The following is a 16,971-nucleotide window of genomic DNA, read 5'->3' as shown; positions in this document are numbered from 1 at the left end:
ATTGGGATGGGAGAAAAATAGAAAATGGGAGAAAAAGTGGATCAATATACAGTATAGAAATATATATATACAATATAGAAATTAGCAAATAACGACAAAACTCGTTATTTGATAGTATACAATATAGAAACATTCCTGTACTGTTAGCTGTTTGAATTACATTTTGCAAGTTCCTCATGGGCTCAACCCACATACTCAGCTGTGTTTGCGCTGCACATTTACCTGTGTTCCATGGTGTAGTCGTCCATACATGACAGGTAGTATGACAAGTATTCTGACATTTTTGCATTGCATTATAATGTATTCTGTATATTCTAATCTAAGACACACAAGTTATAAAAAAGCATTGCATTATAATGTATTCTGTATATAATAAACACACTTGAAACTTGATGAAGTGGAAAAAATGTCTTTACTTCAGATAAAGCAGCATTGAGTTTGTGCATCAGAACACATATTTACATGTAAAGTACGTTCGTTTTGACCTGGCAAAATGCGAGACCACCATTGCTACTCTGAAAGTGGACCAAGAATAGTGTTCCAAATATATCCATGTTCCAACACCTTTGTTCTGTACAAACAGTACTACCTAGATTGTGAAATACAAATTAGTATTTACAAAACACTATACACTATACTACTATACACTCAGCTATCATAACAACACATAGTATGGGCAAGTACGCATCCATCCACGTATTTCATGGAGTGTTTCCACTCTACCACACGAGAGATAATACTCAGCTAGCATAATCTCTTTTTGTGTGGTAGAGTGTGAAACACTCGTCATGATGCAGGGGAACTCCACACTTTGTGCAGTATGATCTTGTTTCCCGTCTGATGCCTTTCTTCTTACAGACCCGGCATATTCTCGTGGGATGCGTCTTCTTTGGGGTGGATGCGTACCTCCTCATAGTATGTGTTGCTATGGTGCCCTCCAACCTGCTCTGCAGATCTGTCCTTGGGGCCCTGGGATCACACTGCCTCCCCACCCCCCACCCGCCACCGCCTCACCACCTGCCACTGCCTCACCTGCCACCTCACCTGCCACTGCCTCACCTGCCACCTCACCTGCCACTGGCACTGCCTCTGCCTCCTTACCCAAGTATTTTACCACACTGATCTGAAACTGTAGGAGTGTCCTGTGATGTCCTGTTGGGTGTCTGGCTCTGTACAGAACAAAGGCATTGGCCATGGCTATTTGAATCAAATAGACTACGAACTTCTTGGTCCACTTTGCAGTCTTTCGAATACAGGGGTAGTATGCTACATGTTGATCGAGCTTGTCAACACCGTTCATACACAAATTATATGAAACCACACAGGCTGGCTTCATTACGGCCTCCCTCTCGCTCTGACCTTTCCGCCAGACGTGTGATTCCATTAAAGTGTCCTGGTGAAAGCTGCTGATCATCTTGCAATCCTCTTGTCTCTCCAGGCCAGAACCATGGTTGTTGTGCAGGGCCATGGTCTAACCCATCGCAAGGTCAACATTGGTTACATGCTTTACCTGCGCCGGTTCTCCATGGTTCTTCCTCAAGGTACCGCAGACGTGGGTCCTCAACTGTAGGAGCCTGTCGGAGAGGGCCACAGAATTGTACAAATTGTCCATGTACAATTTGTAGCCCTCGCCCGCGAGACGTCCTAGGAGCGCTACGACTGTGTTATTTGGTGGGCTTCAGGGGGTTGTACACTTTGAACGCTAAGCATCCACGCCAGGCCAGCATTCCCTCATCTATGCTAATATTACGGCTAGGTTGAAACAGCTCCTGGAAGCGGGGCACGAGGTGGTTTAGGACCGGGCGTACTTTGTACAGTTTATCATCAAGATCTATCGCCTGGTTGTCACTAAAGTGCAAGAACCTCCAAATTACCTGGAACCTATTGCAGGGCATTGTTTCTGAGAGATGGGGGCAAAAGAAAATTGACTCAGTTGTCTAGTACATATACATCGCTGGCTTGCGACAGATCCCCCTCAGGAAGAGTATTCCCAAGAACCTCCATAGCTCCTCAACAGTGACGGGCTTCCACTTACGTAGCCTGTCGGGACTTATTGTACCCGGTCGGGATCAATGAGGGCCATTGTCTGTTGGGGCGTATATGTTGGTTTGGAGAGCAATGTTAGAAAGGAACTCATCTGTGAGGAACAGACGCAAAAAGTCAAGGGGGCGGTCTGATGCGATTGTGGCCGCATCCTGCAGTGGTCCTAGCTCGGCATCAAAATCAATCTATGTCGGTACCCAATTGCCAGAGACCCAGTCATCCTGGCTCCCACTAGGAGCTGACCTGCTTCTTCGGCCTCTGCCTCTTCCCCGTCCTGTAAATTATGAAAATATTACAATAACTAACTAGTCTACCATGTACACCCCTATACTGTAGACACACATTCATATAATACATAGTTAGAAACGTGTGTGAGTGAATGAGTCAGTGTGAGAGAGAGAGGCCTAACTTACCCCTCTGCCTAAAAGGCAACACGTCGTCGTCCACCGGCACATCCTCCTCTGACTCAGAAGCTTGGCCATGGCTCTGAAATAACAAAAAGGAACGATCAGCTTTGTCACCTAATGGATTTACAGTTATATCCTAAATACAATGTAGGATGATTACACACCATATCTACAAACAGTAAACACAATTTGGTTGTGTGCTCAAACTGCTCACCTAAAATTGGCGGCGTGACAGGCCTTGTAGACGCTCTGGCGGCCACTTCCTGATCGGACTCATTGTCATTCATGAGGACGCGACCCCGGTCAGACGCCTCTGGTTTTAGCTCCGCAACGATGTACACACTTTTAGCTATTATGTTTGTTTTTTCTACTTTTTTATTTAAAGCAACACTGGCGGGTACGTCATACGACCGTCAGACACTTATGGACCTGAACCCCGGGCTCAAAGAGGAGTTTGGAGACACTTTTGACCTAGAATGGCCAGCAGAAATCAGACGGGAGAATGGCGGCAAGGAAAAGAACAAAGGCTACGGCAGGAGGAGACACAGAGGGAGACGTGGAGGTATTAGATTGAGACTAAAAAGAGCTGCTTACCGCCCAGCAATTCCATCCATCTTTCTGGCGAATGCCCGTTCGTTGGAGGGTAGGATGGATGACCTAAGGGCGAGGGTCCGGTTCCAACGGGAGATGAGAGACATCAACATCATGTGTCTCACGGAGACATGGCTCACGCCGGCGACTCCGGACCACAGCGTCTGTCCCTCGGACTCCTTCACCGTCCTACGTGCAGATCGTACGGCAGCCTCAGGAAAGAGCATCGGCGGCGGGGTCTGCCTCCTCACGAACAATTCCTGGGTTAATCCCGAAGGGGTGCATGTTCTCTCGAACTCGTGTTCCCCGGACATGGAACATCTTTCTATCCTGTGTCGTCCGTTTCACCTCCCGAGAGAGTTCACCGCGGTCATCATGACCGCCGTATATATTCCCCCACACGTGAATAGGGGCAAAGCGCTGGGAGAACTACACGATAACCTCAACAGACACCAGATCAAACATCCAGACGCAGCGATGGTAGTGGCCGGCGATTTCAACCAGGCAAACCTGAAGAAAGTGATGCCGTCCTTTTTTCAGCACATCGCTTGCTCCACCAGAGGGAAGAACACACTCGACCACTGTTATTCCCCGTTCAGAGCCGGCTACAAGGCAGTAGCCGCTCCGCCATTAACGGGGACCTCAAGCTCGAGCGACCACGACTCCATCTTGCTATTTCCGGCATATCAACAGAGATCACGTGACGCCGTCGTGTCACGTGAGACAAAGAAGTGGACCGACGAATCAGAGGCCACGCTCCAGGACGTGTTTACAGATACGGATTGGGATATGTTCAAAGGAAGCGCCAGTGACGTCAGCGAGCTCGCAGACACAGTGGTGAGCTACATTACAACAATAGCTGATGGTATTGTCCCCAGGAAAACTGTGCGGGTTTTCCCAAACCAGAAACCATGGGTGGACAGCACTATTAGAGCAGCTCTGAACTCTCGCACCACCGCCTACAACCTGGGTAGAGAGTCAGGAAACATGGAGGAGTATAAGGCTTCAGTCTATACTCTACGCAAGGCTGTTAAACTTGCTAAGAGGACATATGCTGACAAACTGGAGACACAAATGGCACAAAACGACACAAGGATTATGGCAGGGACTGAAGACAATAACTGACTATAAAGTCAGCGCCCCCTCAATGGGGAGCGACGACGCCTCCCTCGCGGACAAGCTCAACATCTTCTACGCTCGGTTTGGTGTAGACAGTGGCGCTGCTGGCTCGCCGGCTGTTGTGGAGGGGGGGGGGGCAACCGCGGGGGGGCGGGGACGCTCTCTCGTTGTCGGAACACAGTGTGAGAAGAGCATTTATGCAGGTGAACACCAGGAAGGCTGCTGGCCCAGATGGCATAACAGGACGCATACTCAAGTCCTGTGCCAACCAGCTGGCCCCAGTGTTCACCGCCATATTTAATCAATCCCTGGCGGAGTCAGTGGTCCCTGCCTGCTTCAAGATGTCTACCATCATCCCTGTACCGAAGAAACCCTCCCCAACATGTCCAAATGACTACAGACCGGTGGCACTCACCTCTGTGGTCATGAAATGTTTCGAGAGGCTGGTCAAGGACCACATTTGTGCCTCCCTCCCCAGTGATATGGACCCTATGCAATTTGCATACAGGACAAACAGGTCCACCGACGACGCGGTCTCCCAGGTACTGCACAGCACCCTCTCGCACCTTGACTGTCAGAAGGGGGGCTATGTGAGACTGTTGTTCATTGACTACAGCTCAGCGTTCAACACCATAGTCCCCACCAGACTGGTGGACAAGCTGATCGAGCTAGGTCTGAGCTCCGCCCTGAGCGCCTGGGTACTGGACTTTCTGAGCGAAAGACCCCAGGCGGTCAGGGTGGGGGGTCAGACCTCCAACACCATCACCCTGAGCATCGGGTCCCCCCAGGGCTGTGTTCTGAGCCCCCTGCTGTACTCACTCTACACACACGATTGTGTGGCCAAGTTCAGCTCCAACTCCATAGTGAAGTTCGCAGACGACACGGTGGTGGTGGGGCTGATCTCGGACAACGACGAGAAGGCCTACCGGGAGGAGGTGGAGGTACTGGAACGCTGGTGCCAGGACAACAGCCTGCTCCTGAACATTGGTAAAACCAAGGAGCTGATCGTGGATTATAGGAGAGGACAGCAGGAGACGCACACACCACTGATGATTAACGGGGCTACCGTGGACAGGGTGAGCAGCTTTAAGTACCTGGGGGTCCACATCTCAGAGGACCTGACATGGTCAACACACAGACACAGTAGTAAAGAAGGCGAAACAGCGCCTCTACCACCTGAGACAGTTAAGGAAGTTCAGAGTATCGGGGAAGATACTCCAGTCCTTCTACTCAGGAGCTGTAGAGAGCATCCTGACCGGAAACATCACTGCCTGGTATGGAAACAGCACGGCACAGGACAAGAAGGTCCTACAGAGAGTGGTGCGCTCAGCCGAGCGTACCACGGGTATTGCACTAACCCCCCTGCAGGTTCTATACAACAAGAGGTGCAAATCCAGAGCCTGCAGGATAATGAAAGACCCTCACCACCCCAATTACAGCCTGTTCCAGCTGCTGAGGTCAGGCAGACGCCTGCGAACCCCAGCTACTAGGACAGAGCGGCTTAGGCTCAGCTTCTTCCCCCAGGCCATCAGAGCCCTGAACAATGAACATTGAGTGCTCAGAACATTGAACTATCCACACACAAGCACACATGAACACACACACGACACGCACGCTGTGCACGCCCCCCACACGAGCAGCCACTTAACACTTTAACATGAGCGGGCACACACTCATGTCGCACACACGCACACTTATGGCCAAAAGGAAAGGACACTTTAAATTAGAATAACAGGAACAGTGTATTGCACTACCAAAGCTAACTAGCATGTCCCATATGCTCTGTAAATAACTATGTACAGATACCGAGATGTCACTCCATGTTACCTGTTACCTGGTTACTGCACAATGTTGTTTTTTCATTTTGGATTCTATTATATGTTGTACCACTGTATTGTACATCGTTGCGGGCAAGACCACCCGCATTTCATTGTATACCTGTATGCCGTGACAATTAAAACTCTTGACTTGACTTGATTGTCGGACTCCATGGCTCTAGCTGCCACTTCGTCAATCTCCTCCTCAGACGGGGCAGACTATGTGTCAGTGTCTGCAATAGAAAAGTCAGCTTTATTGTAGAGAGAGAGAGATAGATAGAGAGAGAGAGAGAGAGAGAGAGAGAGAGAGAGAGAGAGAGAGAGAGAGAGAGAGAGACTATATACCCAGGTGAGTGATCAAAGAAAGACATTTCATCAAAGTACAACACCTCCCCCCACTAGCTGCGCCAAGGAACAAATTCGAAAAAATACAGAAAAAACGCATGTGATTTTATATATATTAGGGCTGTCAGTTTATCACGTTAATTAGATTAATGAATTACACAGCAAATTATCGCATTATGAAAATTAACTCAAAATTAATAAAAAATAAAAAAATTATAATAATTATAATTTTTTTTTTTATCTCATTCATTCCATAAGAACGTAGAATACACATTTACAGAAACAATTGTATATGGTCCATTTGCATGTTCTTGGTATCTGATTCTAGGGACATATATGGATCTCAGGGAATGTATTCCCAGTGTCAGAAATACTGTGTCTGTTACTAGGCTTGAGTAAATTGTAATGAACCAAATGAGAATATCAATAAAAAAATGTTTTATCTTTGACTGTGAATAACACTATGCTCAAATTGACCAGACCTGAAAAATCTAAGCAGATGGAAGTTGATTAAACAGAAGGTTTTGTAGATACAGTACTGAATTCTGCCATCCGGACACATTTGAAATATGATTATAGAATATAGAATATCAGGCATAAAATGGTTATGCCATTAAAATGCGATTAATTAGATTAATTAATTACAAATCCTGTAATTAATTAGATACATTTTTTTAATCGCCTGACAGCACTAATATATATATATTGGTTAGATAAATAAGTACATGAAACAGACAGTCAGCTTTATCGTCACCAATACATGCAATGCACTCGCACACAAAAGTATACACCCAGCCCCAGGTCACCAGATCAAAGACATTTCATCATCAAAGTACAGCACACTTCCCCCACTAGCTGGGAGCCGTTGCAAGGAACAAAGGAACAAATTCGAAAAAATACAGAATATGCATTTACCTGGGCCACGTCGATTAACAGGCCAGACGCCAGCGTCTGCTGAATTACCTAAAATAAATGGAAGCATGACTTCAGTTAGTTGGCGAACTAACGTATTTGACAGTATGCAATACTATAACGTTCATCATACATCGCTGTACTACGGCGCGTTCACAGGATAGCTTCGAACGCACGTACAATCTACAAACATTTCCACCAGACGAGCAAATAACGAGCCAAACCTCATTATTTGACAGTATGCAATATATAATATAGAAAATAGCAAATAACGAGAGACAGTATACAATATACAATCTATAAAGTTGCTTGAAACGCATCATACATCGCTGTAATGCAGAGCGTTCACATACTAGCTTGAATGCACGCACGTACAAACATTTATGATTTATTGAATTGAAATGATATTCATCTTTACCTGTAGTCGGAAGCCACTCGTCCTCGGACAGACCGTCGGATTCGTCCGATTAGCTGGGGGCATTAGCTGCCAAAAGTATGTTCTGGAAGTAACCCTTCACAGCACGCTCCCTCTGGCTTCTGCGGCTGGCGCTCACAGCAGGTGCACTAGGCCCAGCGCTGGGGCCTGCTACAGATTCAGCAGGTCCCAGTTCGGTGTTTGGAGTCGTGGTAGCGACGAAAGGAAGCCTGGTCTGGCGGTACTTATCGCTCGCTCCAGACTTGGTCTTGCGTCTTCTCTTCATGGTGAAGAGAACCCTACTCTCAACTATGAACGACTATAAAAACCACTATAAAAGAAACTACTGCTGACTGACTAGTGCTACTATTTAACACGACTAAGTACTTTCTAAAGTACTGTACTCTAAAGTACTGTGACTAATATTACCTATAACTACAAATAAATACAAATATTACCACTACTACTAATGAAATACTATCTTCTCTCTTACTTATCAATGCTCAACGGTCAAATCAAATCAAATGGTAATCTCTCTCACTAATCTCTCTCTATCTCTCAATAACTGAATAACTTCCAAAGACCAACCAACACTCTCAGAGGTCACTGACTGTGACCCATTTAAATACCAGGTGGGCAGGCCTTGACCTTTACTATCGACCAATCCTAGCAGAGATCTATTCATCATGTTCAATACAGTAGGTAAGGCCAGCTGTGTTACACATGTGTTACAAACATAGGGAGAGACTGCCACCTAGTGGATTCGATCGAAATCGCATCTCTAGTGGTTAAAAAATTTGCCAGTGAGAGGCGCATGGGTCTCTAGTATAGGAAAATCGAATAAAAAAAAAATGTGAAAAAGACGCGATCTCTCATCGTTGGCACTCAACGGTTGGCATGAACTAACTAGAAATCTCGTCGTTGGCACTGAAAGTGTTAAAGAGTACACACTACATGAAAGACATATGGTCTGGTCAGGGCCGGACTGGAGAAATAATTCATACCGGGAGATATAGCGTGAAATATAGCCCTAGTCAGGCCACTTTTTAAGCAGGGGGTCTGGGAGTCCAGGAACATTTTAGTTACAAAGACTTAATTTCCTGCATTCTGGTGAATTTTAGTGCATGTGAATCACAAACTAATGAGCCAACAATTGCTTAGTACAATGTACTCTTATGAACCTCAAATAAAACCAAACGTACATATCATTAAGGAGGGAGACGACACAAGGACTAACCAATATTTATTAAATAATAAATAACTAAATAAATAACTAATGTACAAAATCAGTGGTGGGTGCAGGTTGTTGTATGAAGTGTCAAACTAGAGTAAGTGTCAGCTTAGCTGCTCAAAAAGAAAAAACCAAGAGCATAACATATTTTTCTATTTACTATTATAATCCAGTTAACCACTCTCTCCACCTATTCAAACAGAGCAAGAGCACAATACCCTATTCAGTTTACTGATGCACTACCCATCAAAAGTTAAAATAGCCCTTTACACAAACATTAAATAACAGACATTTCATTAACAATACTATAATTACAGTAGCCACTGCCAGAATAGTGTGACACATGTATCGTGTGTGGTGAGCACACGCACGCATGCACAACGAAGACAGAAGACTGCGTTGACTCTCAATCATTTTAACTATAAAATTATGAGCTCAAAGTATGAGCTCACTGACTGAAATTTTCAACAAAAAGCATCAATTGTCAAATAATATCGATCACATTATTAACTAGACTAGATGTTTTAGAGGAAATTAGAAAGGGAACAACAACTTAACCCTTGTGTCTGATCAGATTCTTATTTATTTTTGTATAACTTTGCAGTGATTATGTTTGTAGCCAATATATGTGGCAAAGGTGTGTAATCTTTGAATTATTTTAGAATTCTTTTGACTTTCTCTTTCATAAATTGTTTATTCAACTTCAGCCCTGATCATAACCACCATATATTGTTTTTTGTAATGTCAGATTTAACAACAACACTTTTCAGAAAAGTGGGAGTTCAGTATTTCATTTTTAATCTGACATTACAAAAAAACTAAAAAATGGTTATGATCAGGGCTGAAGTTGAATAAAAGATTTATGGAACAGAAAGTGGGAAATAATTTCAACAGTATATATTTTTCAATAATAATTCAATAATATATATATTTTTTTTAAACTTCATTTTTTTAGCGTTTATCGCTTTTTCTGGTCAAGCATGACCGACAGAAACAGGTTGAATGGGATATAGATCAGGGGAAGACACTCTGAGAAATAGCGCCGAGATACGCGGTGAGCTACTGGAGCTCCCCTTCAATAATATTTTTATGGCGTTTTTCAATTTAGTCCCCTAATATGTTAAGAGTATAACACTTTAGTTTTCAGAGACAAGGGTTAAATTATTGATTTGTTTCTTGGCAGATTTAACATTGGGCTTTTGACAGGGGAGACGATGATGCATTGCATGGTAACGTTAGCTAGCTAACATCCACATCTTTATTTTTATCACTGACTAACCTGGTGGTCCCTTGACCTTCTTGGTGCAAGAAAACATTTGATAAATGTTGCCGGATTTAGCAGCATCTCCTGCAAGGGCCTTTCTTTTTTTCCCCTCTCTGCTAAACCCTTCCTCTTTTTTCCACTGTCCATCTCGACATCAAGGCTGAAGTTCAAGCGCAGGTTATGCTTCACAACGTTAATTGTCTTTCGCTCTATCTCTCCCTCACTACCTATCATTCTGCAGAGTGCCATCTGCCATTCCATTTGCCGTCTCCGCTGTCAATCAGTTGTATGGCCTGGTCCCGCCTCCACCAATCACATGGGGCGGCTCCATTTGTGTGTGTCAGCGTTTCCGTTAGCCGGTAATTACCGGTTTTTGACCGGCAAAATCTCTTGAAGTCCGACATATCTAATCTCTCCGGTCATAATGCCCGGTGAAAATAATTCCCTCTAAACACAATTAGATTATTTGAATTGTATTAAAATAGGCTAAAATTAAATAGCCTATGCGATGAACGAAACAATCATTACATTTGTCGTTGCTTCACCAAGCAGCCGGTCAATGACATCCTGTGTCAGCGAGCTGGCAGCTGATATATTTACGTGAAGCATGGCTTGGCAGGGTGCAGTACTCCAATTCAGCCATTGGCAATTCAGCTGTTGGGTGGGGGCGCTGCTGACACCGCTGCTCTGCTCTGCCTGCTCCAGTGCTCCATGCTTCACGTAAATATATCAGCTGCCAGCTCGCTGACACAGGATGTCATTGACCGGCTGCTTGGTGAAGCAACGACAAATGTAATGATTGTTTCGTTCATCGCATAGGCTATTTAATTTTAGCCTATTTTAATACAATTCAAATAATCAAATTGTGCTTAGAGGGAATTATTTTCACCGGACATTATGAGCAGCACCAAGTCGTTGGGAGGTGGAGATATACATCACGGCGCAAACCCACGATAATGTTGCCGTCTCTCTGCCAAATTTCTCAGTTCTTCGCTTGATATAATTAATACAAATGTCCAATATAACGGAATTCGTTAGCTCATAAACATGTGATTATAACAGACTGCTGTTTATTAAGGTCGGGCAGACTGCCCACCGACACCTCAAGTCGGCAGCAGCACGCAGTCTCGAGGGACTTATTTTATTTGGAATATATTAATGACTGTATATACGCAAAAGTAGCATAGTTTTAAGTTAAAATATTATAAATGCCTTGATGATGTCATTCTTTATATAGGCCTAACAATTGTTTTTAAGCTCAATAAACTCTGACCGGAATTTATCCCATTTGTCCGGTAGATTGAAATCTACCGGACACTCAGACCTGCAAAAAAAAATTCTAACGGAAACCCTGGTGTGTGTGTGAGCGAGAGGGAGAGAGATAGAGAGAGATAGTTCTGCCACAGACAGTGATCTCCTGGTTGTTCCCCACCCACCTAGGTTATCTAACTATTGCGCCGCCGCAACTAGAAACTCTGGCCTGGCCTGCTTCTAAGTTCAGTGGCCTGACTGTGGGCAAAAAAATATATATATAACATTTTTAAAAAAGTATAATTTTTTTTTTATATATAATTTTTTTTTTTTTTTGGATCTGTGCAGGCCATGCCACCGGGAAAACTCCTAGTGCTCCCGATGGCCAGTCCAGGCCTGGGTCTGGTCCTTTAAAAAGTACACACTACATGAAAGACATGGTCTTGTCCTTTAACCTCTTAGCGCGCACCGTATACGTCCCCGCAAGCACTTGCATGCAAGTCACGGCACTTTGCAAGCGTCTACCGGGTCAGGGCTGCGTTTTTCGCCAAACATATAATATACCGCTCGAAACATCTATTTGCCGCCGTTCGAACGCCACCTCACTTGACCAATTCCGTGCCGAGTTACATGACGATATGTCAGGCGAGCGTCTTTTTACAGGCCGCGCGTCATGATGACCACGCCGGACTGTATACGCTCCAGAACTGACCAATGACCGCTGATGGCAAAAGTTATTGGTCAGCATTGTAGCCAACGAGTGTCCACTTCCAATGATACCCCACGTGGGGGTGTGCGAATATAGGAACTAGGTGAAAGTTGACGAGCGAACATGAGAAGTGACTGGAAGAAATAGATTTTGGAACGCTTTTTTTTTTTGGGGTCGGTTTACTAAAACCTCTCTCAAAGACTCATTTCTGAACGTATTTTTATCAAATTTTGACCTGTAGTACATAAGACTTCAGGCTATGGCACCGAGTTCAAGTTCAACTCAAGTTCAAACCTCTGTTACACTATTTCATTAGCACTAAAAGTGATTCTCCTTTTTTGCATTAGTAACTTCAGAATGTTATCTTTCAAAAGAGACCAGGCATGTGCTTTAAGTATACAGTATAAAGCTATGCTTTACAAAAAAAGTATGCAGTCCTCAAGTTCAATAAAAAAAAAATCACTTTCTGCCTGCCTGTTAACCTCTTAACTCATTGAGCGCCACGCCCTTTTCCCCATCTTTACTCAATGGCGCCAGCGTTATTGACCATTTTAGCGATGTTTGCAGACCCATCGTGTGTTCTGTATTATAGCTATGGAGACAATAGTATGGCTCATTTGACAGGCATTGTTCATAGTCCATCACTGACTAACGAGTTCATTTCTACATACTGTAGTTTGTGCACTGTTACACGCTAAACATCGCCCCTTTCCAAAATAAAACAACACTGATCGGTACAGAAGCATGTTTTATGTTAAAAAAATACCAGCAGGTTACCTAAGATAGACCTTACCTCAGTCAGAAAGTACTCCAAAATGAATAAATCCCAGTCGATCCCATGGTGATCGCAATTACTCGTGTATATTGGGCATGGCTACCATACGGGAAATAATAGCTCTGAGGCACCAAATCTTCCACCGATTGCTATGTTGTGATCCACTCCTAGGCGGAAACAGCCGGAGTGGCTCACAAGACAAGTGATATCCGCAGTTCCCAGTTCAAAAGGTAGGCGATACTGCCACCTGGTGAGATTTGATCAAAGGAAAAATATCAAAAGATCAAAAGATCCAAAAACTAGTATACTCGTTATTGGCGCTCAAGCGTTGGCGGCGAAACACAAGTATAGTTTTTGGTGCAGAAAGTGTTAAGCCCAAGCGGTCCGGTACTGGACCGCAAATGACATCACACCATAAATCCATCTTTACAGAATATATGAATTAAGGTTGCATATTTTTTTTTATGTAGCCAAGAGTAAAGATCCTAACCCTGTCAAAACAGCAGTCAAAGTGTATATTTTCAGCATTACGTTTGTTTACCAATGATTTTAACTGTTATTAGTGAAAAATATAAGATTATAGAAATCTCAGGGCATCGAGTCAAAAACCGGTGCATATTGACGGGAGGAAGTGGCGCAGCTAAAAGTGAGTGTAGTCTTTTGAAGGAAGAGACCCAGGGCTTTCGAATGTTGAAATACTACACTACCCAGCTCACACCAGCCCCCGTCAATCATCTGCCTTCTGGATTTACTTTTTTATGTCTCTTATTTTTCGGGATTATCTCCCATAAACCTGAACGTTATTGCCATAAAAGAGAACACAGTTTGTTTATCTACCTTTCTGTGAACGTCTAGCAAAAAACGGCGTTGCAATCTGATGAGAAATGGTGGAGAAATTAACATGTGATCTCAAGAAGGTGCTGAATAAGCTCAGTGGCAATTTTTCATGTCTGGTCAATTTTAGCATGGTGTTATACACCGTCAAAGATATAAAAAAAAATTAAAAATAAAAGAAAATGAATTAAATGGAATTTATATTCTCCTTTGGTTCATTACAATTTAGTCAAGCCTAGTAACAGACACAATATTTCGGACACTGGGAATACATTCCCTGAGATCCATAGATGTCCCTAGATACCAAGAACATGCAAATGGGCCTTGTAGAAGTGGAGCAATCTTCCATCTACTTAGGTATGCATTTTTAGGCGGATTTCCAGAAAATAGGGATATGGCTTAAGAGGTTAAGAGTACAAACTACATGAAAGACCCATGTTATGGTCATTTAAACAGTACACATGACATGAAAGACACATGGTATGGTCCTTCAAACAGTACACACTACATGAAAGACACATGGTATGGTCCTTAAAACAATACACACTACATGAAATACACAATGTATTCATGGGTCTCTAAAGTGCTGGAGTCACAGGAACTTTCCAACCATGATATGGGGGGGACCCATAGATCACATTTGGGGTACCAAAGCTTTCCCCAACCATACCAGATGCCCTGTTCACACCATAAACTCTCCCCAACCATACCCGATGCCCTGTTCACACCAAAAACGATTCACAACCAAAACCGATGTCCTGTTCACACCAAAAACTCTACCAAACCAAAACCGATGCCCTGTTCACACCAAAATCTCTCCTCAAACAAATTAGATGCCCTGTTCACACCAAAAGCTCCCCTCAACCAAACTGTCCACTACACAGACAACATTCTTCAGACTCTTTATCTTTCCTATTCGCTACTAAATTTACCCCAAACATGATCAATCACAAGACCTCCTCAGATTAATAAAAGAAGCCAAAGATTAGAAGAAAAAAAAAACTCACATGACAGTCATGGACAGATGATTGAGAGGATGGATGGATGGACGGATGGACGGATGATTATCCTTTTCTGGCCCTATTTATTTTCGAAAACTCTACCAATGGCAGCAGTCACAGTTAAGCGATCACTTTGACCTAGCTAGCTTTACTCTGCTCTACACCGTACACTCCATATGTGAGCATTCAGGTGTGTGTGTAAGGGAGGGGGCTCCTAACTAAACACATATCAACATAATCAGTGGGTGGACTCTTAACAGTGGGACAATAGTGTCCCAGTACAGAAGCAGAAGCAGCTCCCAGGCGGCCGCAGGACAATGAGGCAGAGCTTTCCACCAGGCTCTGCTGCTTTCAGGCCCTTTCAGGACACACACCTCACGCTGCGCAGAACTCAGCTGTTCATATTGTTGTGTGTGTGAGGCTGTGGGGTACAGAGTACAATGAAATTAAGTTGGCATCTAACCATTGTGCCAAGGAGTGGTAAAGTGCATTGTAATGTACATATGTATAACTAACAAGTGAAAAAAGTAGTAGAACGCGCTCACCTCACTTGACTTGACACTGGCTGCTGTAACCTCTGATACTATACATAGCACGCAATCCAGGTTTTTCAAATTTATTGGCAGCTTATTTATTTATCAGGCTGCCAATAAATTTGAAAAACCTGGAGTGCGTGCCTGGACTTGTTTACCTATTTTTTTATGTACATATGTATAACATTTACATTTAGTAATTTAGCTGACGCTTTTATCCAAAGCGACGTATAACGTATTATTTTGAGGGCCGACTATCTGCTGTCATTAATTAATCAATGTCATAAATATAATACATTTGATTTATTTTTAAACATAACAGTCATCGTGCAGGCACGCATGATTTTGTTAAGTTAACTAATATTATGCACTAACAAGCATTGATGATGAGAAGCAGTATTAACTCATGGATGATGATCGCTGTGTGTAGCCTATGTTGTGCGGATGTCTGGTAGATGGATTTGTATTGTCGTGTTGAGAGAGAGAGAGATAATTTGAATGTGAAATGGGCAGATTGTGTGCAGCTTATCACGGCAGACTACTTTGGGAACCACTGTTGTAGGCTACCCATTGAAACTGTAATTCACTCATCATTAATAAAGACACTTGTAAAACTGAGAACCACATAGCTTCATTCCTCCCGAGTCATCTCCCTCTATCTCAGTGTGTGAGGTTGGAGCTGGAGTGAGAATGCACTGTCTCGGAGTGAGATCAAATGAATGAACAGAGCCTCTCGTTCTTTTCCTTTTTCCTCAGCTGTTTGACACTGGCAGCCAGCCAGAAATGGTCTAGACCTCGCTCATTCGATTGCGTTAACGTAGAGTATGTTACCTACCCAAGCTATACATTTATTTTTTAAGAACAATCAGTCATTTATCCAATGCAAAATGACCAAATATATTGGTAGATAATTAAAAATGAAAAGTATATATCTTTATTATATATATAAACAAAGCTATCGGAAAGCTAACCTCCGCTGTTAGACCTTGGGTATTTTTCCATTATCCTATCCTAACTTGGGCTGCTGGACCAGATTATCAGGAATAATAATGACCTTCCAGGAATTAATCCGTGACCATGTAGAGAGTGTTTCATTGTTATATTACTACAGTAAGGCCTGGAAATAAATATTTAAAACAAAATAAAAATCTATATTGAATCGTTTTATTTGTTGAATCTAGTTTTCCTTGATCCCAGTTTCTGCTCAACTACTGCGGAAAGAGGAAGAAATGCTAACATGCTATCTCAGCCTAGGTCTTTCCTGTGCTCTTTCCTTGCAGCAAAGGCACTCAGAAAGCACCTAGAAGTTGTACAATCCCAGCGAAAATCCAATCTAATGTTGTACTTTTCCATCTCCTTTGTCAGCTAACTGCTATCATTCAGTACTTTGTATCTCTTTAGTGAGCTAACTGTTAGCTTTTAGTACTTTTCCCACTACTTTGACTTTGTGAGCTAATTCAATCATATCATTACAGTTGAAACATTTAACATTTGACCAGGTTTGATCAATAGTTAGATAGACAGCCCTAGTGTGTGTGTGTGTGTGTGTGTGTGTGTGTGTGTGTGTGTGTGTGTGTGTGTGTGTGCGTGTGTGTGTGTGCGTGTGGAGATTATGTCTTACCCTGAGAAGAGAGTGAAGGATGCGTTGGATGAGGCATCGTTGCTGGAGGAATAGTCTGACCCATCTAGAAACACAATTAACTGCATTAATAACATTACATTTA

General features: G+C 43.3%; 1 protein-coding gene across 3 annotated transcripts in view; it reads right to left on the bottom strand.

Moving 5' to 3' along the window:
* Positions 1-16,971, bottom strand: part of ttll4 (tubulin tyrosine ligase-like family, member 4) — a 132,925-nt gene that overhangs the window by 88,361 nt on the left and 27,593 nt on the right. For all 3 annotated transcript variants that reach the window (XM_084314543.1, XM_084314544.1, XM_084314545.1), the window contains one exon: positions 16,869-16,932. In XM_084314543.1, the coding sequence (XP_084170669.1) occupies positions 16,869-16,932 (64 nt within the window). The remainder of the gene's footprint in view (positions 1-16,868; positions 16,933-16,971) is intronic.

This window comes from Notolepis coatsorum (genome assembly GCF_963971535.1).
Source record: "Notolepis coatsorum genome assembly, chromosome: 5".
NCBI lineage: Eukaryota > Metazoa > Chordata > Actinopteri > Aulopiformes > Paralepididae > Notolepis > Notolepis coatsorum.
The sequence above is the reverse complement of the archived record's forward strand: the minus strand, read 5'-3'. Positions and strand labels throughout refer to the sequence as shown.